Here is a 23,090-nt window from a genome sequence, read left to right on the forward strand (position 1 = left end):
TGTATGTTGTTGGTTTTTTGTTTGTATGTGTGCTTTTATTCCCCCTCAGCATAAATTTAAGCTTCCTTTCATAGGTATTACTGCAAATGCTTTTGCTGAATTTTTAAACTAAAGCATGTTTCCCCTGCCTTTCAGGCTTTTTGCCTAATGTAATCAATATCTCTGTTTTCATATTTTCTTTGTGTTGCTGACTATTGATTACTCTAGGTATTTGTATGTTTGTCCATTTATTGTTGTCAGAAGGTTCATCTGGTGAATTTCTGAACATGAAGCCAAATTTGTCCTCCTGAAAGTTTTTCTTCACCCTGTCATGAAGTGACATGCAGGGGAGGATGTTTATCCGCTGTGTCTTTGTCACTGCTGTGCTGTCAGAGCAATGAGGCACAACTCCCCGTACATTGTATTTCATGTCAACTTCTGAGGATGGAAGTGGAAAAGAAAAACTCCTTTTGTGACATGAGATCAATCTGAACTATGAATCTGTGTGGTACTTCGAAATATGGCAATTTTCAGTGTTTTGCCCTGTGGTTTCGAATCAGATGTTTTAAGAAAAATTGAACAAATCAAGCGTTGCTCAAAATGCCACCAAAAGGATGTTTTTCTTGCAAAAAAAAACGAAGGAACAAGGTTTTAACTGATATAAAATCATTAAAATCATTACCCGTCCACCACAGTGTTTGACAGTTGGTGTGAGGTGGTTGCGCTAATATGCAGTGTTTAGTTTTCAAGGTTCAAGGTTCTTTATTTGTCACAAGCATAGTTATACAAGTATAACACACAGTGAAATGTAAAAAAAAAAAAGGTAAATGGCCTGTATTTATATAGCTCTTTACACTACATTCAGTCATCCACCCATTCACACACTGGTGATGACAAGCTACATTGTAGCCACAGCTGCCCTGGGGCGCACTGACAGAGGCGAGGCTGTCGGACACTGGCGCCACCGGGCCCTCTGACCACCACCAGTAGGCAATGGGTGAAGTGTCTTGTGTCGTGTCTTGCCCAAGGACACAACGACCAAGACTGTCCAAGCCGGGGCTCGAACCGGCAACCTTCCGATTACAAGGCAAACTCCCAACTCTTGAGCCACGATGTAACCTGAAATGCTCCTCGACATGTGCAAAAATGGGGGGGGGGGGGGGGGGGGGGGTAGAAGAAGAACATTATATAAATAGTATATACATTAGGTGAATGTGCAGTAGTAGCAGCAAGCAGGTGAATTCTGTGAATTTTCTTCACACATGGTACTCTGCATTATGGCCAAACATGTCCACATTGGTCTGATCAGTCCAAAGACATTGTTGGCAAAGTCTTGTGGTTGGTTCAGATGCAATTTTACAAATCTAAGCCAGGCTGCCATGTTATTTTTAGAGAGACGAGGTTTTCTCCTGGCAACTCTTCCAAATAAGTCACACACCTTTCTCGAGATAGTTGCACTATCATGAATAACATGCTATGTGAGGTCTGAGATGTGGCTCTTGGGTTTTCCGCTATTTCTCTTAGCATTGCTACTCCGACCTTGGGTTAAATTTTCCTAGGTCATCCAATCCAGCCAAAATTGGAAACAGCCTTTAATTTTTTGAATTTATGAATAATCTTTCTCATTGAAGACTGAGAAATGGTTTTATAATCCTTGCCAGATTGATGGGCAGCAACAAAATCATTGCTGAAGATCATTCACAATCATTGGCGATGTCTTTCCTTCGTGGCATGGTGTTATGATTCAGACTGCCAAAACTTATATTGTTATTATATTTCAATACTTTCAATATACTTTTACACTGCTTCTGCCTGTTGGCTCGATTTTTGGTGAATAAATAATGACATGGAGTAATATGTTGTTATCTGTGGTTGAATTTGTTAAGGCCCGTTAAGAATCTGATTATTTCTATTATGTTCTGATATCTAAAACCTTACTGCTTTCTTTTTACCATGGCTATAGATCTACAATCATCCATGGATAGCTTTCAATATGCTACCAAGCACAATGGGCTATTTTAGTGAGAACTGCAGCTAGCTAAGTAAGAGAAAAAGGAAATGGATTCAGCAGATTATCATATTATGAAGCACCCTCACAAAAGAAAAAAAATCCTGGAAATAGTGGTAAAAAGAAGACTATCATCAAAGCAGACTGGAATATACTATATTATGTTTTTCAGTTAATTTAGTTGCATTTGGAGGTTATTTTATATTAGATATTGAAGGACTAAATGTTGCTAGAGTATGTGGGGCGATCGTGGCTCAAGAGTTGGGAGTTTGCCTTGTAATCGGAAGGTTGCCGGTTCGAGCCCCGGCTTGGACAGTCTCGGTCGTTGTGTCCTTGGGCAAGACACTTCACCCGTTGCCTACTGGTGGTGGTCAGAGGGCCCGGTGGCGCCAGTGTCTGGCAGCCTCGCCTCTGTCAGTGCGCCCCAGGGCAGCTGTGGCTACAATGTAGCTTGCCATCACCAGTGTGTGAATGGGTGGATGACTGGATATGTAAAGCGCTTTGGGGTCCTTAGGGACTAGTAAAGCGCTATATTACAGGCCATTTTACCATTTATGTGAAAGGGTAAGTTATTTCTGGCATGTTATAATAGCATTTAACCTTTTGTATTGTCATTTTCTTGCATCCCATGTGGGATAGAATAATAGGAAATTATTATTAAAAAGGTAAATTACTTAGATTGTTACACAATTTTGTTTTATGATTTTTCCAATCTAACAGTTAAGTTCAAGTTCCAAACTTTAACTTCTAGTTAAAAAAATGTAATTACTCTGGAAACTTTAGATTGACAGCAGCAATGACTAACAACACACTAGTAGCCTTCATAGTCTACATGTTCTACTGAGGCTCCTGATCTTTTTCACAAATTGCAGACTGGTTGTTTGTATAGTATGAAAAGTGCTGCATAAATGTATGTGTGAATGGATGCAAAGTAAAGTACAGCCCATAACCACAGCCCATTCACCGAATGTAAATACCACCAAGAGGCTATTGAAAGCCTGCTGTCTGACTGTGGTCGTAATGCCTTCCTACCTTTGAATACTTTTCATCTTTCCACGACATTTTTTAAACGTATAAGAACGCATGGAAATAGTAACACACAGTTTTACTTTTCTCTTATGAAATAACATTTTTTCTCTATGCCTAAGCACTTTGAACCTAACATTTGCCGCTCACACTCCAATGGGGGCAGCTGTGGATTTAGTATCTTGCCCAAGGATAATTTGACATGAAGAGTAGAGGATCGAACCACCTTCAAATTGGTACTCAACCAACCTCTACCTTCTTCCTAGCCGCCCATGGTGAAAACATACAAAAAAAAAACAGAGTGTAAAAGGAACAACCCTTTCACCACAGCTGCCATTATTTGCCCGAATGTTTCTTGCTGAAATAGCTGCTGACAATATTCAAGTGCTTGACCATCACTATTTGCATAGCCAAGACGAAAATATACAGACTAACTTAATACAGATGACAAAAAACAACTTTACTGTCATTATCAGCCACACAAAAATTACAATTGTTCAGCGTAAGGTCAGCATGAAAGCAAAAACCAAAGTTTCATTGCTCGTGTACTAACTTTGGTATTTTATAAACAGGGTATATTTTATTGACTCTTCAAAGGTTGTGCTCACTAAGATCTTACAGATCCGAGGATGTGGTGCATGCAGTCTGGACAGTTTAGTTTAAATTGCAAATTACACCTGTGAGACTTGTAAAACGCCAAACAGGTGTCAATAAGTCTCTGTAACATGTATTGGTGTAAACCTTTGATGTCTTTACTAAGTGAATGTAAAATAATCAACTATTCTTTTAAAGAGCTGCTTCTTTGGATCCATCCTCTCGCTTTCTGTTCCTTGACTGACATTAAGTTAAAATGTCGTCTCTGCTCCCTTCAAACTTGTGCTTTTGCGACGGCTCTGATCTCTTAGAAGGATTTGGTGACAGTGCCAATAGAGCACGCCTCTATTCATATCACATTTCAGTCACACACCACTTGTACTCTAAGATTTAATCAATTATGTACTAAATCTATTCATTAATGCTTTGTTTGCGCCAAGCTCTCAGCACTAACTGGGATCAAATATTTCAAAGGAGCCGTGAAAACAACTCACATGCCCTTAGGAACATAAATATTAATCCTTGACTTGTTTATTTCTTGTTCTAAAATATTCATAGTTGTTTTTGCCACTTGCGGAAAAAAAAGGAAAAAAAAAGTGGAACAAACTTCCCAGTGCAGCAAAAAAAGAAAAAACAGTCATCTGCAGACCGGGTGCTCTCCAAACATCTTGCTCACTTCATTTCCAATTTCGTTTGATGAACATCTGTCAGTGAGTCGCTTCTTACTCTGTTGCCGACAACTCATCCTAAACAGGCCAGTTTCCTTATAACTTGAGCTGCTGTCCTGTTGATTGGGCTTGTTTCTTACTTAATTTGATGCAGACCCATATGGAAAAGATATATATAAATCTTATAAAGTTTCTATCTGTCTTGTGTGAAACTTGTATGAAAAGCATACAAGAGTGAAAAAAGATATAAGATCCCTTGAAAAATTATATAAATGAAACTTGTATGTTTTGGATACTTACTAAAACAATATATGAGAGTAACGAGGAAGTGGCCACTTTCATGAGTAAATCATATAAGTCTTATATGATTCACTATGTGAAGTAGGCCACATCTTATGCAAGTCTTTAATAAGTTTTTTCTATTTCTTTTCCATATGGGGAAGGTCGTACAGGGATCGACTAATTTTATTTTTTGAGACCACATCTATCCCTCAGATATTTTTCTTTTATTAAAAAAAGGCTGCTTTAATCATTTTGACCCACATCAATTTCGTTTTTTGGTCATTTGACATTCAAGTAACAAGTGTGTACAGGTGTTGAATTACAGTATGCAGACTTTCTGGCTGTCTGCATCTTGTCTGTTGGAGTCCATTGCTGAAAGTATATGTATTAAACCTACATGCTTAAGAATGAGCACTTTTCAGATGTCATCTACTTATTTAAATAGAATCTGATTGTGTCCTCATTCTGTCTGAATGACTGAGATGAAGAAATAATGACTTCTTTTCGCAACTTTGAAATCTCCACAAAAATGCTTGGGCATGCACACAACAAACGGCAACGACTCAAAGGATCCAGCTGCTGAGAAAATGGGTCACTGGCTGCATTAGGGGGCTTTTTAAAAACACAAGAAGTTCCATCTGAGACAGGAAATCGAGCCATCACCCTCTGTGCGCCACATTCACTGTTTAAATTCCTCATTGTTTTCCTCCCAAGCAAGATGAGCCGGCACACCAAGCATGTTTGGCAGAAAAACAGAACTAAGATTTTTCACAGTGTCGCTCCAGTAGCACTTCAAAGACTGCAGAGGTGTTTTAATCAGTGAAGACACAGGAGTTAAAAGAAAAAAAGACAGCACAACTGAGCTCATACATTTCCTGATTTATACCAAAAGTCTGAGTTGCTGGAGGTGAAGTGTGGTGGCAACGTCTAAATGAGAGGTTTCTAAATGAAGCAGAGCTGTAATTAGCACTAATAGCTCATCAGCTGCTTTGCCTCAAGGGGAGAGACATCGAGAACGAGTACCAGAAAGCAGTCGGCTTTAGTTAGAGCAAATTTCTAATGATTCGGAAGGGACCCAAAGAGGACGGGTTATTCATTACGTCTAAATACTGTTTAGATGATCAAAAGATGTTTGTGAGCGATTGATCAGAAGTTGTTTTGGCTGTCTTAACACATGACACACACCGTGCCATACCATTCCTTTTTTACTCTTAATGTGAAACTGATTATGCAGTGTGTATGCTAATGAGAAGCTAACGACAGTTAAGGGCGAAGGGTTCAAAGCTTCATGTGTGGTATCACACATGTTGATGCAAAGTCTTACGCCAATAGGCAACTTAGCACATTGACATTAAAATAGAATTGAGAGCTTGCTGAAAACTTCAGTGCCATTGTAATGAGGCATCAGCAAGCTGTACACCGCATGACTTGGATGAAGAAGTAGAATAGTGAAAGGTTAAGTGGATTCATTAAGTCAATGAATCTACAGGCAGTTTTCAACAATGCTGATATCTGGTATTTTTTATTAAGAAAAACATTTTAACACATTATATTCTGACTAATATATGTAACTGCAGAGCTCCTTCAGTGACAGACTGCTGCATCCTCGATGCATGAAGGAGCGTTTCCGCAGGTCCTCCTCCCTGCAGCTGTCAGACTGTACAATCAAAACTGCTCCCAACAAACATAGATGTTTACATCAGCGCTGTAATTTGCACTATTTTATCAACCGATTCACACTATAACCAGGGTTTGCCTCTTAACTTCATTTAATTTTATTTAATCTAGTAACGGTACAGTAGTCTGTTTTTGGTAACCATTGTCCTTGATGTAAATATGTAAAAATTGTGTATGTTTCTGTTCTGTCTCTTGTGTACTGTTTGTTTGTATATGTGTCTTTCTTGCTGGTGTTACACCCAGATTTCCCCTTGTGGGTTAAGGGATTATTTTATTCTATTCTAGCGGCTTTCTTACCACGAATGCTGTATCTGTATGCTAAATGTCGGCCTATATCCAAAAACTGATTACCCTGCTCTTGACTTATAATATCCATTCATAATTCTTATAATTTTCCTTTTTCTTTCTTTTTCTGAAAAAAAAACAACTTAAGTTGGATCTTCCATACTCATTTTCAGTTCCGTCTATTTTCCTTTGACTCTTCTAGCGTAGCTTTGCACAATTCAAAGTAATCATTCTCGATCTTATACTTCCTACATCCTCTCAGTTCAACCTCTCTCTGAAACAAGCTGTTGCCCCTTGCAAAAAAAAGGCTTGAATAGCAGGTGGGTGGGCTTCTTCACGCACAGTCAGAGATTAAGGTTATCGTCTCTCATTAGCATCACACAGAGCCAAAAGTAGGGGAAAAAAACTGTCTCAAACTGAGCATTTAGAGCAGTCAGTGGCCTGAGCATTTGGTTGCATGTGCTCACGTGTTCATGGCCATTTGACCAGCAACCACATTTATATGCAGAGGTTCCAAATGTTTTCAGATTTAAACATTTGGATCACATGCTATTTTACTTAAAGTATTACATGAATTTAACTATTTTTTCTTTTAAGTGATAAAAAGAAAAATATCTGGAAGTCTTTGTTCTGAAAATTCAGTTATTATTTAATTTAACGTCATTTTTTTGTAATGCTATCACTTTAGACAGTTACAATTTTATAACCTCTGTCTGTGGTAATCACTGACAGTTATGGACACAGTAACCCTCTGCACTCATGGTGTCACAGCATCAGCAAACTAACAAAAAGATAAACAAAACACAACCTGAGCAACTGATCTAAACTGAACAACCCTGTAGGCCAGAACACATTTGAGATGAGTTTATTTGCTATTTCAGTTCCATGATTTTCATGTCGTGAAAGAAATAATGGGAATAATAGTGTAAACTATAGATAGACATTGTATACTTTTGGACCTTTGACTAGTTCAGGTTATTAAAACTATTGAGTTACAATTCTGAAATAAAAACATGAATTTATGTTACTTAGATTACTAATTTTTGTAGTTATTTTGAACATTTGGATTAAGAGTCTGGGTGATAGCTTACCCTGTCATTCATCCTATGAAAGCATAATTGGATCAGGGGTCGGTTGGTTGGCTGGTTGACTGGGGCTCAAGGGCTCAATTACAAGTGTAGCATATTCTCTATTTTATTTGTAGTTTTGTTAGAGCTATAAATATTTTCTTTTCTTTTCAACCAACAGTCCAAATTTATATTGCATTAATGTTCTTATGATATCACTAAGATTTCATGTCATTCCTTTTTATCTTTTCCCAGCATGTGCTTAACAAGGGACCTTCCACTGACCATCCAGTCATGCGTTCTCCCCACGGACTGCAAGCTTACCGACTGGACCATTTGGAGCCCCTGCACCAAAACCTGCATGAACCCTGAATCTCCCAGAGGCAATCGGACTCGGACCAGACAGGTGCTCCAGTTCCCCGTGGGCGAGGGGGCGGAGTGCCCACTCCTGGAGGAGTTTGAATCTTGTGAACCTCAGGGTGAATCCATACCACCCTGTGCCACGTGAGTCACTCCTGATGATAGGGAAGAGATGCAGGGAGCACAGGTGGGAGTGAGCAGGGACTTAAAAAAACATTGAGTAAAGTGTAGATGTGGAATTCATAGCATGGTACACAACAGGAGCTCATGTTTCACAGGGATAGAACTGCATGTGATGTTGTGATGATACCCACCTCTTATTTATAGCATGGTTAAGAAAGATTGCAGGGATTCATATAAGGCTCAGGCACAAATACAGCGAACCCAAAGTGTTTGGTATTCAACCTGACTGAGACAACACACGCTTCCTGCTGAGTTCCCTTTACACACACCACCCAGCTAATTTGCTCTTCTGGGTGGCCTGTGTGTTTATTTGCGTATATGTGTGTAAGTGAGACAGCATATTGAGATAGATTAGTTTAAGTGCTTGGGCTGGTGCCAGACACAAAGTAAAGACAAATGGATGGAGACTGTAAGGATATTATAATTCCAGAAAATTACACGCACCCATACATTAAAACATTAAAAGCATTCTCACAGATGGTTCAGCATATATCAACTTATAATTGTGTGTGATCCTAATCCCATCCCGAATGTTTCTGTTGGGGATATGTACAACTAGCGGACTAGACAATTAAATGGTGGCTTCATCTGACTTATTACAGATGAAGCTCCCATCCCGCTGCCTCAGATCTTCATCTTCTCTTTCTCTCTCTGTTCCCTCTGCTCGTCTGATCACAATGGGAGGGAGGGCCTTTAGCTGCTCTGCCCCTCGACTTTGGAATTCCCTACCCCCGGACCTCAGAAATATTAGTTCATTCTCTCTTTTTAAGTCCACCCTCAAAACTCATCTGTTTAAAATTGCCTATTCTTAAATTTCTGTATGTTTTAACTTTTATCTTCTATTTTTATCATTGTGTATATTTCCAGTTTTTATCTGTTGTACAGTGTCCTTGGGTGCTTTGAAAGGCGCTATTTAAATAAAATGTATTATTATTATTATTCATCTGCGAGTTGACCCCAGATACAGTGGTCAGCTAGACAAACTTTTTATTCCTTATTAATTTACAAATATACATGCCTGTTAACTCTTGTTTTAAAGAGGACTGCAGAGGACAACACTCTTTTCTTTCTCTGACAAGTTGTAAACAAGCAGGCTTTATCAAACAGGCTGTATCAAAGTTTAATCTCTTGACTTGATCAATACAGGACCACAAGAAAGAAAGCTGCTAGTGCAAGCAATGTTTGTGTTAGCCACATTCAAAAAATGTATTTACATTATTTCAACAGTTTATTAAGCAACTTATCGTTGTCTAACACTGATGTGTCTGAAAATCTAGTAGGTTTTCAGAGACACAGCTATAAAATGATGCTTCACATCCTTGTAAAGGCTGCATAGTAAACTGAGGAGTGTAGACAACATTGGTTATAAACATCAAGTGCATATTTATGTTGTAAAGTGATGTCTGCAAGATTGTAAATATGCTTATCTTGCATTACATTACATGCATTACTCGCATGGTTGGTTCTCTCACTGTTGCCCATCGTTCCATGTTCTATGTTCACGTTGTAGTTACACCTGGAGAACCACAGAGTGGAGCGACTGTCGGGTTGACACATTGCTGAGCCAACAAGACCGTCGACGTAGCAACCTGACAGGGCTTTGTGGAGGAGGCTTACAGACGAGAGAAGTGTACTGTGTTCAAGCCAACGCTGAGCTTCTAAAATACCTCAACGACCTTCGAGAAAAGGACAAAGGTAAAGTTAAGAGTGTTCCTAAAGACCCTGTTGTGTATGTATATTAACTTTTGAGTTAGTACCTGATATCAAGATGTCATATACTGTATGATTTAGAAATTTTAAAATGTGTAATCTAATTTGATGGCTGATGGTTGCATCCTTCAGTACCTGATTCCGGGCCCGATTTGTATCATTGCTAGCCTAGAGTTAATTGTAATTGATCAGGTACTGGCCATTTAGAAAATGATTGCTGGAAGTGAAATTAGTCATAATTTCACCCAGTTACTTGCCATAGTTGCTAGCAGATTACTGTGCTTGCCCATAGTTTGCGTGAAAGATCCCAATTTTCAGTAAAATTATGAAGAATTTCTGTTCTTTGTTATGTTCATTCAGTCACAGTGGGCTACTGACAGTTTTTTGAGATGTTAATGTTCCCTTACCTCAGTGGCTCTCGAAATGTGGGGTATAAGAGATGGGCTTGGTCACTGTGACCTCACACACTGATTACTGAAGTCCCAGCGTGAAGCCTTGAGCTGAGCCTTACCGTCCTTTGGGACCACGTCTTACGAAATTGTCCTCATAGTGCATTCAAAAAGACTCATCCTAGTGACGGAGACCATGATTGTTGCCATTAAAAGTTACAGTTACAGTTAAAGTTAAAGTGTTACCACTTGTGCTTGTTGGTTATATTTTATAGAGTTTGTGTAGTCTGCTTCATCCACTTCAGAATGTAACAGGGAAAGGGGGGCACAAAGAAATACTTTCTTATTTTCATTTAAAATGTCTGGCTGTTATTAAATAATTATCTGAATCTTACAACCAAAGCTGTCATCTAAACGTATAGAAATCATACATTTACCAACAAGACTGTACATCACTGTCACAACAGCGTTTGTTTTCATTCAAAGGCTTTATGGCTTTAATACCTGGGGGGCCGGTCTTTAGTCAAAATGCCCGGGCTGTTTTCTTTTGTCCCAGTCCAGCCCTGGGCACGACACGCGGTGAATTAATTTGAGAAGGTGCATCAAAAAATAAATGGCCGCGCCAGCGGTGCACATCGCAAATCAGCTCACATAGACACATTAGTTGTGCCTCTTCTTAATGACGGTATCTTAGCTAACAACCCCAACTACCAGATTCAACTTGTAATTGGCTAAAAATAACTTAGCCTACTGGTGAGAGGGACGTTGTTAGCTTTCCACATTCCGACACTTCAAAAGCTTCAGGAGCTGTCCGCTCAGCACAGCATCAGCACCACGGAAATACACGGATACATCCGTAGACTTGAGACACAATGCGTTTTCGGGACTTTCAGGTGTGTGGAACAATGTTTTATTTTCTGATCAAACCAGAAATCTTTAATGAGCAGCTAGATTTGTCTTAATGCCAGTTAATGCGACATCAAAGCAGCTGGAATCCACAGCTGTGCGTGTTCACGGAGCTGCATGTTCACCTGCTGGACATCACTACCTGACAAGTTTAACTGTCTTCAGAACATTGCAGAGGCCTTATTGACAGTATTTGGCTCTACATGTCTGCGTGAGCAGATTTTCTCTCACATGAGTGTCCTCGGGTAGCCGTCTGAATGTTGGACGCTCGGAGACCTGTGTCTCTGAGTGGGAGACTAGAGATCACATTAACATGTGTGTCTCTGTATTAACAAACATGCCATATTGGCTTAGTTTATTTTTCTTATCATTGTTGTGAGGAGACCATAAATAGCATTTGTATTTTCTGTTGTACAGCTCATTTGCTGTTATGGATAAAAAGTGTCTTTTTTTGTTTCAAAATAGCTGATAACTATTCGCTGATAGCTGCCAACATCTGCGAACAAATTTAATTCTATAAAGTGGTTCTATATAGTGTGTAACTGTTCATATAGAGTGTTATTAAATTTATTGCTAATACAATCATATGGCACACTGACTTTGAGGAAATTTTAAATGGCACTCGCCATCAGAAAGGTTGCCTACCCCTGATGTAGTGACTTTACCTCATTTCACAGCTTGTTAATACTGGTAACCTTTTCTTCACATACAACCAGCAACAAGCATTTTAGCATGTCTCTCAGCACAGCTTTTTTTTAAGCTGAAATAAAAGTTGGAGCTGTAGCACTTCTATGATTCTCCACCTTAATGGGCCACCAGTGTTGCAGACCTTCTCACCTAACAAGTGCTTCTTAAAATATGAAGTAGATCTCTTTACAAGTGTCAGATACTTACTATCATCCAGCTACAACATGATTTGACTGTGATGTTGTTCATGTCCTCTTCACCCACAAATTCAAAATTGTGCACACCTCCACAGACTAAAAGCTTTCTTCTCTGCAATCCTGCCAGCTGAGCTGCACTTGATGCTAGTATGTAGCGACTCATAAACGACAGAATGCAAAACAAATATGGAGGAGATTTTTTTCACAACAAATACAGTAAAATGTAACAGTAACTGAAAAGGGGTAAATAACGCAAATCTAAGTATACGAACCTGAATGCACTAAGGAGTTACTCTGGAATGTGTTAACCTCAAGACTCTTACTGATTTACTGAATAATGTGGGATGTGATGGATTGACTGTTTTGGGCTCTGAAGGGGGACGTGCCCCTATATTACTTAAAGACAGTCCCAGTGACTTTCAAAGAGTGAGCTTTTGGATTTAGAAAAAGAAGACATCACTAACATTGGATTAGGACTCTCGGAACTGCAGAGAAAAAGTCAAATTGTTAATAAAATATGCTCTTTATCATATTTTATGTTCTTGTCAAAGTCCAGTTTTTGTATTAATGTGTAAGGTTTCCTCTTTGAGGCCAGTGAGTCATTCAGTTTTCAACCTTTTTTTTGTCTGTTGTCTGAATCAACCGAACGGACATATACTGGAATCAGCAACCCATGACGGTGCACAGAGTTTGTCTGTGTCACGGCTCAGCCTCTGACTCATCTGACAGAGCAGCAACTCAATTTTTCTCCATTTTTCTCTGTCACTTTCACACAGAATGGGAGGTAAAAAATATATATCTTTCTTGCTGCATCTCTGTATGTTTATTAATAGAATCAGGTCCTCTTTTCTTCAAGATTCTGTAGGTTTTATCTTGTGAATTTGGACCTTCACTTCATTTTCATGCTCTTAAAAGCATTTTTTAAAAATCTACATTGACGTGATGTGTAGTCATAGCAAGTAACATAGCTTTTCTCTGCATACTGTTAAAATGTTGCAAACATGACTTCAGAACTTGTTATTCTACATTAATTATGGGAATACAAAATATACAACATCTTAAACAGTACTGTAATTTATTGTTATTTGTGAATACAGCAGAATGCTAAAAATGCTGTATTTTTGTGTAGTGTTACGAGCTTATGCAAAGGTGTGATGTCCATCATCCTTCATTCCCTCAAAAAATCCAAAGAATTGCGATTACTCAAACACAGCACTCTAGCACTGGTCAAATGTTAGTGAAATATGCATACAACATTAACCTCATGGGTCTTCACCAAACTGTCCTCAGGGTCAAGGTCATATTTGTCATTTTAATAGGGACTTTTCCTTCTAGAAGACCGGCCAGATTTGAATGAAACAGCATTAATTCCCCTGGATAAAACGGAGCCTTCTCAGTGGATTTTAATTCTCATTAGTTTAACAAATGACAGCAAAGCATAACTTACTTTCTGTGCTTCAAACATTACAAGAATCTGTGAATTGTGATGGACCATGAGGTGGGTGAGTTATTACATCACTGATGTTCTAATTTTCTTTTTCATTTCAGTTAAAGCTCCGTTTCATTTTGTAGCTTGAGTCCTTCCATAACTCATCTCAGCAAAATCATGTTGCTTGAAGTCCTAACATTTCATTGAAGCTTGAAGAGGTTGTTTTTATAGATAAAGTCTACAGTACTTTAGTGTAATATGAGTATAGTTCATAGTACAATTTAAGTCTAAGGATACTACAAGAGGAATACTGAAACAGCAGCGTAATGCCTTGCACCACCACACAGTGGTTGGCACCGTAAGCAAGAAGGTTCAGGCTGGAATTTACATGTTTTCGGTGTGCCTGGTGAGATTTCATCCCACAGTTCAAGAACATCCTTTTTAATTAATGGCTGTTTTCAAATTGGCTGTAGTTGTGGGTGTTGGATCAATAAAGTGCTTAGAGTGTATAGCAGCATAAAGCACTATGTGAAGGTAAATGTGTCCTGTTGTGTAAAGCACTTTGAGTGATAAGTGGGATGAGAGAAGTGCTACTGTATGTAAATTACTCTCAATTTCCATGAAAAGTATGATGTTGTAAAGCTTGTACTCTATGCCACACAGTATCATGACAGTTCTGTTGTGGTATCTGATCACTGGATGAGAACATAAGTACACTCTGCATATACTGTGGCTGTCATGCAGAAACTTCCAACTTGTTGCTCAGTTTCAAAATCCAGATTTTCTGCAGGTTTTTGAATGATTTGTAAAGGCTGCCAGGCTTTTAAGTTTATCTACTTGAAACCAGTTAGAAAAATTGATCATTAGAAACATGCTCACTCTTTTATGCACCAAGCTGAGGTGTAGACTTGGTGTACATTTGCAAGTTTTATTACACTGCATGTTTAATCTGTGTGCATTAAAGTTAAATTAACTCTTTAGCAATAACCCACTACTCTGTCTCTCGCTACCTTTTTCAAGTGTTTTTATTTTGTTGTGTTGTTTTTGTGGCCTGCTCTTCAATTATACAAACCTTATATAGTTAATTTGTCAAAGAAATCTAATTTTGTCAAGAGCGCATATTGATCTCGGGAGGCTGTCGACCATCTTTCCTCTATAGCGTAGCCACAGCTGCATACATCAGATACTACACCATCACACAGCCTGAAACAAATCAGTCTCAAGGGTAACTCAAATAGATTTGATCAAGCACTGTTACGTGACACTCTTGCATCCTCCAATCCCCACACACAGTGTATAAGAGCTGCAGGCCCTTGGTGGGTTGGTAGCAGATAATTGCATATCATGTGCTTGCAGCAGCCAACATGTTGACTCGGTTCACGTCCAATATTATGCCACAATGTTTTATTTTTATTAATACCTGTTGTAGTATTTTCTTTTCATCAGCTCGTCACGTAAACATTTTATACAGCCTTTTACTGGCTGCCTCTCCCTTTATATCAGGGATTTGTCTGGTCCTGTGACCTGCTTTGACTTGTCAGTGGACACAAGTGTAAAGGCCTCGATTTCTGACACTCGTCAAGCCAGCTTAGAGTCAAAGCTGCCCTCTTAAGGAAGGTGTTAAAGACATTAGTTGAAACTAAGCTTATGGAGCTCAACCATACTGATCACATGAGAGCAAGTGACAAAGTTTAGGAGGAAGTGAGGTGCTCAATTGCAACTGGTGTCAAAAAGGGAGAGATGATCTTCTCTTGCAACCAGCTGGAGGAAGTTAAGAGGAAATAATATGAGCATTACTCGTATCTCTCAAACTACTGGCTCACATGGAAGAGAAGCAGTGATGAAAAGAAAAATGGAAAGATTATGATTTAAAAAATGGGATGAAACAACCAAGTCTAGGCACTGTTTTTCAGGTGCTAGTACTGACCGCTTTTAATTGTGGTAGTATTTTGGTAGTATCACAGGACTGCATAGCCCTGTGAAACAGCTGAGTATACCCCAGATGCTAGCCTAAAACACTTGATTCACTAAGTTCCTGAGGAAGTGAGTAGGAGTGATTTATACATTTTCTATTAGATTTATACCCCAATAAACTAAAAGAGGTCGTACCACAAATACTATTTTTAAATAGACCTAGTTTGTTATTGGAGAACTGTATCATTAGCATGTTGTTACTAGCCCAATAGCAAGCCAACTAAAGTTAGATATATATAGTCAGTCCATTTTTATCAATTTGATTGGAATATATAATAATAAATGAAATAAGCTGTATTAAAAACTCAAAGAAAAACTGTTATGTTGAAATTTCAGAATAATTTATGAGCCCATTCCTGTTTTCAGACCTGCAGCTGGAAAGCTTTAAAAAACTATTCTGAACCAAATCATTGTTCTGTTTCATTTGTCAGTGATAGATTGTGCTAACACTGATGTATGCTTTGCAATATTTCATTATGGTTCCAATATTAGTCAAATTTATTTTAGGTAATGCTAAATTAAGTAAAGGGAAATTACTTGTAAAGGAAGCGATAGCAGCACAGATGCTTTAGCACTTTTTATTTTTCAGTGGTCGAATTGATCGGTGGTCCTTTGGCTCTCTGTGTGTCAGCTGTAATTAAAGAATAATGAGTCAGGTAGCCAAGATTAAATCCATCGACAGAAACTGTTCAAAATATAACCTGTGATGACAGAAATAATGTATAACCTTCCAGATGAAGTTCTGTTAGGTCTATTGAGAGGCTGTGAGGTACACGATGATACATCTGAGGTGTTCATAAACTCTGTTAAAGATTACGCTGCACAAGCATGTTGAGAGTGCTGCGAGAGAGACGTGCGTGACTTGTATGTGAGAAAGTGTGAACACAGACAAATATGTACAAAGTTCTTATCTTCTTGGTGCAGGATTTCTTCTCCCTCTTTTGGGGGGTAACCTCACAGCACACCACTGAGACAGAGAGGCAGACAGCAGCTCAGCGATGTTTGCTACAACCAGAGCTTGTCACGGGGCCGAGTGGCCTGTACTGAACAGGACTCAGGTGCAGAAACCCATAGCAGAGACAGCAGATGATGTAACAATTTATTAGGTTTAAGTGCAAAAAAGAAAACGTAGCAAAGACAAAAAAAACAATAAGACGTGGAGTTTGACGAGGCGTGGCCTGGGGAACGTGGCTAGGGCGAGGGAATGAGGCCTGAGATGCGGAGTGGAGCTGAGCAGGGAACAGTCACACTGAAGAGAGAAGATAGAGGAGTTAGGGAGGTAGTGGAGGCAGCTCTGAAGTGGCCAGTTGTAAGAGTAGCAATTCTTACTTGCAGTAGGGGACATGGAGTGTTGAGAGGGGGGTGATGAGAATCCAGGGGAGGCTGAGTGGCGTGGAAAGGCTGGCCTGAGATCTGGGGCTTCAGATGGAGTGTGATGGCAGGAGGGCAGGCAGGTGAGGCACAGAGAGATTTTCAGAATGATTGCTTGGTATCCTGAGTCCGGAGGTGGAGCGTGAGCCAAGGTGAATACAGCAAATGTGTTGATGACAAACTGGCAGTGAATGAACATCAACGTGTGGTTTAAATCCCTCTGGCTTGATTGCCTGCAATAGGCTCCAGGTGTGCAGGAGCTGGAGTTGGCCCTGCCCAGGGGCGGATCCCAGGTCAGTTCAGGAGCCTTATGGAAATTCCAGCCACCCACCGCAGACCATGACAGAGCTCTCTTTCTCTACCGTCTCATGCATAAATATCACTGTGCTAAAGGGCTGAAGATGCCCTCAAGCCCTGATCTGAAATGAGCTTACTACCTCCTAAATCTTAACAGTAATCTTTATGGGGGAGAAGCATCGATCTGACCCCAGATCAGTATCTGGGGTCAGAAGTAAGTAATATCAGCTGAGCATGAGTAACTCTGGGTGTTGGTATGCTGAAGCATATGGAGATATTTTGAAGGTGGTAATAAAATCGCAACTGGGGATTAGATTGGCAGAAGATATAAAAGCAGTTTTTCCTCGAAAGACCATGCTTCTCACTGTCTTTACAAGGGTATGATGAAAAGACAGTTATTTTACAGTGTGCCTACAGTAATCTACAGTAGAAGTTTTTTACACTGAGAATACAATTATAATTCTAAGGGCTATAAATCATAAACATTACAGTGTTTCTACTATATGCTGTTTAAATCATTTACAACTGTAAATATAAATACATTATATACATGTACTTGCACTTAATCACTCTAATCAGCCACTCAAATGGACAGTAAAGCAAATGCAATAATTAAGTGACTCTGAATATGGCATGGTTGTTGGCGCCAGATGGCCTGGTCCGAGTATTTCAGACACTGCTGATCTACTGGGATTTCCCACTATAGCCATCTTTAGAGTTTAAAGACAATGGTGACAATGGTCTGAAAAAGAGAAAATATCCAGGGAGCCACAGCTGTGTGGAAGAAAATGCCTTGTTGATGTCAGAGGCCAGGGAAGTCATTACAGACGAGGTCTTCCAAAGCAACATAAACATCTCTAAATGCACAACACATTGAACCTTGAAGCAGCAGAAGACCACACTGGATGCCACACCTGTCAACGAAGAACAAGAAAGGTCAGAACCTGGCACACTTTGGGCCCCTTAGTATCAACTGAGCATCTTTTAAACAGTCAAGATTACCTGGGTATTGTTGCTGACCTTAATCATCCTTTTATGACCACAGTGTATCCATTTTGTGATGGCTGCTTCCACCAGGATAACACATCATGTCACAAAACTCAAGTCATCTCAAACTGGTTTCTTTAATGTAAAGGCTAATTGTACTCAAGAATGTGCTTTACAGGAACCTGATCTCAGTCTAATAGAGCACCTTTGGGATGTTGTGAATGGAAGTTTGATTGTAGATTTGTTGGCTGCATAACAAATCTATAGCAACTGCACAATGCCATCATGTCAGAATGGATTAAAATCTCTGAGAATGTTTCCAGCACCTCGTTGAATCTGTGCCAAAAAGACATTTTTCCAGAATCGTGTTGCAGTACACAAATGTCTTTTTTTATTCACAATATAAGAATGTAAAAACAGAATTTTGTAAATTTATAGAGACTTGCATGTTAAATTGATTTGTTCTTCTTTTTACTGAACAAGTATTTAGGCCAAAATAAGTGACAGAAATGATCAATCTGAATCCCAAGAAAGTGATGAATATACACGACTTCTGCCACGCAATTTCTCATAAAAAGTGCAGAGAGGAGAAAAGGAAAGCTGCTGAAAATATTTCTAGACAAACACCATTTTATGCATTCACAGAGCAATTCTGTGCAGCATTTTCAGTTATAGCGTGGGCTGGCAGATGCAGTCAGCAACCTGCGGCGATCGTATCAAACGACAGGTTTTGGGTTTGGTCTGTATACAGACAGTGTAGCGTCAGAAACTGGCAACCCTGCTGTGACGACAAGACTCTCGGAAGCTGGGCAGAGTCACTGCATCTGGCTGAGTTTCTCAAACGCATAACTGCTGTTCAGTTTGTGCTAAAGGGACTAATTTCTGTTTTGTACACAATAAACAATGTGTTGTTTATATTTATGTGTCAGGTTGAAATACCTTAGCATGCATGTATATAAGATCATTAAGTGCCTGCTTATAGGGGATTTGATCACTAAGCTCTTTCTAGAATGTTGTTCTTTACCTTTCAATATAAAGTGCCTTGAAAGAACTATTGTTGTGATCTTTTGCTCATAAATTAAGCTTAAATGAACTTTTTTCCTGTCTGCAGTGAGCAAACAGGCATCAATTAGCTCTGTAGCTCATGAAATCGATCTGCTGCTGTTTTCAAATACAGCCAAGAGCATTTCAGCAATTGCTTAACCGCTCCTTTAAATACACAGACAGGCTAAAAAGTCGCAGTGCATAATCACAGCTAATGTTTATTTTCACTTTCATTACCTAGTCTGCTGCCGTTAAGTTTGAAAAAAAGAAAAGTGTTAAAAAAAGTAATTTCTTTTCATGTGTCAACTTTCTTATCTAAGCTGATAAAATGGCATGCTCCTAGGGTCCACGTGGCTTTCCCTCTGATTTGGCCTTGTCGGAAGAAATGAACCATGCACAGCAATTATTTTATGCTTTCCACTCAAACCAAAGATTTGATCTGCATTTAATTGAACATGTTTGGGTTATGAGGCTCAGGTCTGCTGTTGTTGTTGCATTAGTTTCTGCCTGTCTCTGTTGTGCCGTTTCCCTCCCTCTGTTTCTTTGATAGTGCCTCTGTCTCCCCTGTGTGTGCGTAGCTAATAGCGCTATCTCCCTTGTAATTGCAGCGGGTCAGACCCAAAAACAGCAGAAGCCTAGTGTCCCCCCTCTTCTCTCCATCACCTTCCAGATTACAGGTAGGTGTTTTTAGTCATGCTGTCACAAAGCCCGTCTCCCCGATTTATGCGTCCCCCGCCTGCCTCACCCCTCCCTCCCTTCTGTCTTCTCCCCTCCTCCAATTGCTTTCATCCTTTTCATCTTTCCTTTTGGTTGTTTTTTCCATTTCCATTTCCTTTTGCCATGTTTCCTTTGCTTTTCCTCATGCATTTCCTGTCCTAACCTCTTGGTTAGTTTGTAACTTCTCCTCCATTCCTCTCCCTTCTCATTGCACCAACTCTTCTTGTCTTCTTTCTTGTCAATCTTTTGTTTCTTCTCTTTTTGCACTTGTTTCCTTTCCCATCATCCTACCCTCATCTACCTTCACTCCTCACCTCCTTTATTTGCCTTTTTTTGTTGTTTCATTTGGTTTTTATTCTTTCTCTGGCTCTTCTTTTTTCTGTTTCCTTTTCCGCTTTTCTTCTTCCTTGTTCTTTTTACAGTAGACTTTGCCCCAGCTGCTGTAATGCTTTAGATAATTTAGATAATCATAATCACGTTCAGTATACACGAGCCAGTTGTGCAGTTACAATCCCAAACTTTTGCTCTCTTGCCAGTTCTTAGTGTTGTTTTCAAGTAAAACAAAGGATGACTAGTTTTACACCAAAGTTCTGTTTTCTACTGGATAGAAGAATTAAAGCTTTGAAGGAACTGTAAGACAAACTTTGTTCCACTACAAACGGAATACGGATAGCAAGACGTTTTCCACCGCTGCAGACAGTAAGCCGCACTTGCAAGAGGGATTTTTTTTCTACCGTTGTCATTTTTGCACAATAGAGAAATGAACTCATTGGAGAGTACACCACAAAATGGACTAACAGAGAGTCAGGATATTCTCCAGGATATTTTCTCCCTTTTATAGAGAGGCTGATACACTGTCAGCCCCCAATTTAGTATTCACAAATGGACTGATGTTAAAAGATTGAAGAGAGTGTAGTTCTCCAATAAGATGTGGATTAACAGTGGCTCAGCAAACTCAGTATTTGACTTTCAGTGTATTTGTAAAAGGAATTAGACATTTTGCATTTCAAAAGGCCCTTCTGCCTTTCCCTGTACAGTTCTGAGGGATTTATGATTTGGCTGTCCTGCCTATGAGAGACTTTAAGCTTTAGATGTCTTGTAGGAACAGTTGGGATACAGGAAATAAAGTGCTTCAGGTTGAACATGAAGAAGAGGGGTTTTTTTGTTGTATGAATCGTTAAATATCTTCTTTTAAAAAACACACTCCAGTATTAATTACAATATTTCAAAAGTAGAGATCAATCCATACTCAGACTTTGTAGAGAAAAAGCTTCTGATATGTACTTTTCATCATCTTGTTTTCAACCAAGAATCAGTTTTCACAGAGAGCGGATTTTCTTATAGGGGCAAAATCTACTATAGCTGTACTTCCTATTACGACAGATGGTGCCAATTTATTCTCCTACAGCTTCACATTAAAACCAGACAAAGTCCGCCCACATTGTTACAGTTAATTTAAGTTCATGTATAATCATTTATATTTATGATATTGTATTGTGTATAACAACATGTAGTTAAACAGGGTTTTTATAGTTTCGTCTGTTGTATCCCCACAGTTCACCTCAAAACATTTAATTGCAATAAGTAGGAAATCTTAAATCAGACCTGGTCAACTTTTAGCTCATATTTTCATATTTATGTTTTAACCATTCATAATGGTCGGCTCACTATTTTAAACATTCATTCAGTACCTTTAGCTACTATTCAAATATCTCCCCCTGTATAGGCCACGTTTCAATTATTAAATTAAACAAAAATAACTGTAATAGTTAATCTTTCCAAGTAGTGAAGAAGTACCTTCTACAGTACTTGTCATTATTCCTGGGAATCAGTGTTTTATAGTTATCTTTATTAAGATAAGATAAGATAAGATAACTCTTTATTGTCATTGCACAGTCATACATAGTACAGTAGTACAATGAAATTGGAAAAACTGTCCTACGTCGGCACTACATATAACACAACACGACACGATATGACACATCACAACGTAACAAACAACACAACACAGTATATTAACTTAGTATAAAAAAGAAGAATAAGTGTATGTGTATTGCACACTGTTATTATTGCACATTAATTATTATTGCACCTTGTTATAAATATAAATATTATTGTTATCGTTTTAAACATTGTTACCTCCCCCTAAAAAGTCCAGGGAGGTATCCAGTCAGGTCAGCTATTTACATTGATCAGGGCTATTGCCCTGTTGTAAAAGCTGTCCTTGAGTCTATTTGTTCGGGACCTCAGCAGCCTGAACCTCCTGCCAGACGGCAGCAGCTTAAACACCCGGTGTCCTGGGTGTGTGCAGTCCCGTAGGATGCTGCGTGCCCTCTTGAGACAGCGAGTGCTGTACAGGTCCTTCAGGGAGGGAAGAGGATGTCCAATGATTTTTTGGGCCATGTTGATGACCCTCTGGAGTGCCTTTCTGTGTGCTGTGGTGCAGCTGGAGAACCACACACCGATGCAATATGTCAGCACACTTTCAATGGAGCAGCGGTAGAAGACGGTCAGCAGCTCCTTCTTCAGGTCCATTTTTCTGAGGATTCTCAGAAAGTGGAGACGCTGTTGGGCCTTCTTTAAGACCGCAGAGGTGTTAGAGCTCCATTGGAGGTCTGTGTCTATGTGCACACCCAGAAACTTGAAACTGGAGACCCTTTCCACGCACTCCCCGTTGATGCTGACAGGCTGCAGCTCGGACTTCCTCCTTCTGAAGTCAACTACCAGTTCTTTTGTTTTGGTGGTATTGAGGTCCAGGTTGTTGTCTGCACACCAATCTGACAGCCTCTGAACTTCAGCTCTGTATGCAGTCTCATCTCCCCCTGAGATGAGCCCCACCACAGTGGTATCATCTGCAAACTTGATGACTGTGTTGTCTGGGTGGGAACTAACACAGTCATGTGTGTACAGAGTGTACAGTAGGGGACTCAGTACACAGCCTTGTGGAGAGCCGGTGTTGAGGCTGAGGGCTGAGGAAAGATGAGGCCCCACTCTAACTCTCTGTACACGGTCTGAGAGGAAGTCTCTGATCCAGCGGCAGGTGGTGGAAGGAAGTCCAATTTCCAGCAGATTATCTATTAGTCTGTCCGGGAGTATCGTATTGAAAGCAGAGCTAAAGTCAACAAAGAGCAGCCTGGCGTAACGGCCCTGCACTTCCAGGTGAGAGATGGTGGTGTGGAGCGTTGTAGCAATGGCATCTTCAGTTGATCTGTTAGCTCTGTATGCAAACTGGAGCGGGTCGAGTGTGGGTGGC

The 23,090-nt window shown here is 39.6% G+C and overlaps 1 protein-coding gene across 2 annotated transcripts in view; it reads left to right on the forward strand.

Moving 5' to 3' along the window:
* thsd7ab (thrombospondin, type I, domain containing 7Ab) overlaps nt 1-23,090 on the forward strand; it is a 230,880-nt gene that overhangs the window by 92,416 nt on the left and 115,374 nt on the right. Inside the window, exons 3-5 of one of the 2 annotated variants that reach the window (XM_085366672.1) lie at nt 7,842-8,090; nt 9,640-9,824; nt 19,729-19,797. In XM_085366672.1, coding sequence (XP_085222798.1) covers nt 7,842-8,090; nt 9,640-9,824; nt 19,729-19,797 — 503 coding nt within the window. The remainder of the gene's footprint in view (nt 1-7,841; nt 8,091-9,639; nt 9,825-19,728; nt 19,798-23,090) is intronic. The other variant, XM_085366673.1, reaches the window with a different exon arrangement.

The sequence above is a fragment of the Diplotaxodon limnothrissa genome, linkage group LG11 (assembly GCF_057381915.1).
Source record: "Diplotaxodon limnothrissa isolate DT_005_m linkage group LG11, D_limnothrissa_male_GT1.1, whole genome shotgun sequence".
In the NCBI taxonomy this organism is placed as follows: Eukaryota; Metazoa; Chordata; class Actinopteri; order Cichliformes; family Cichlidae; genus Diplotaxodon; species Diplotaxodon limnothrissa.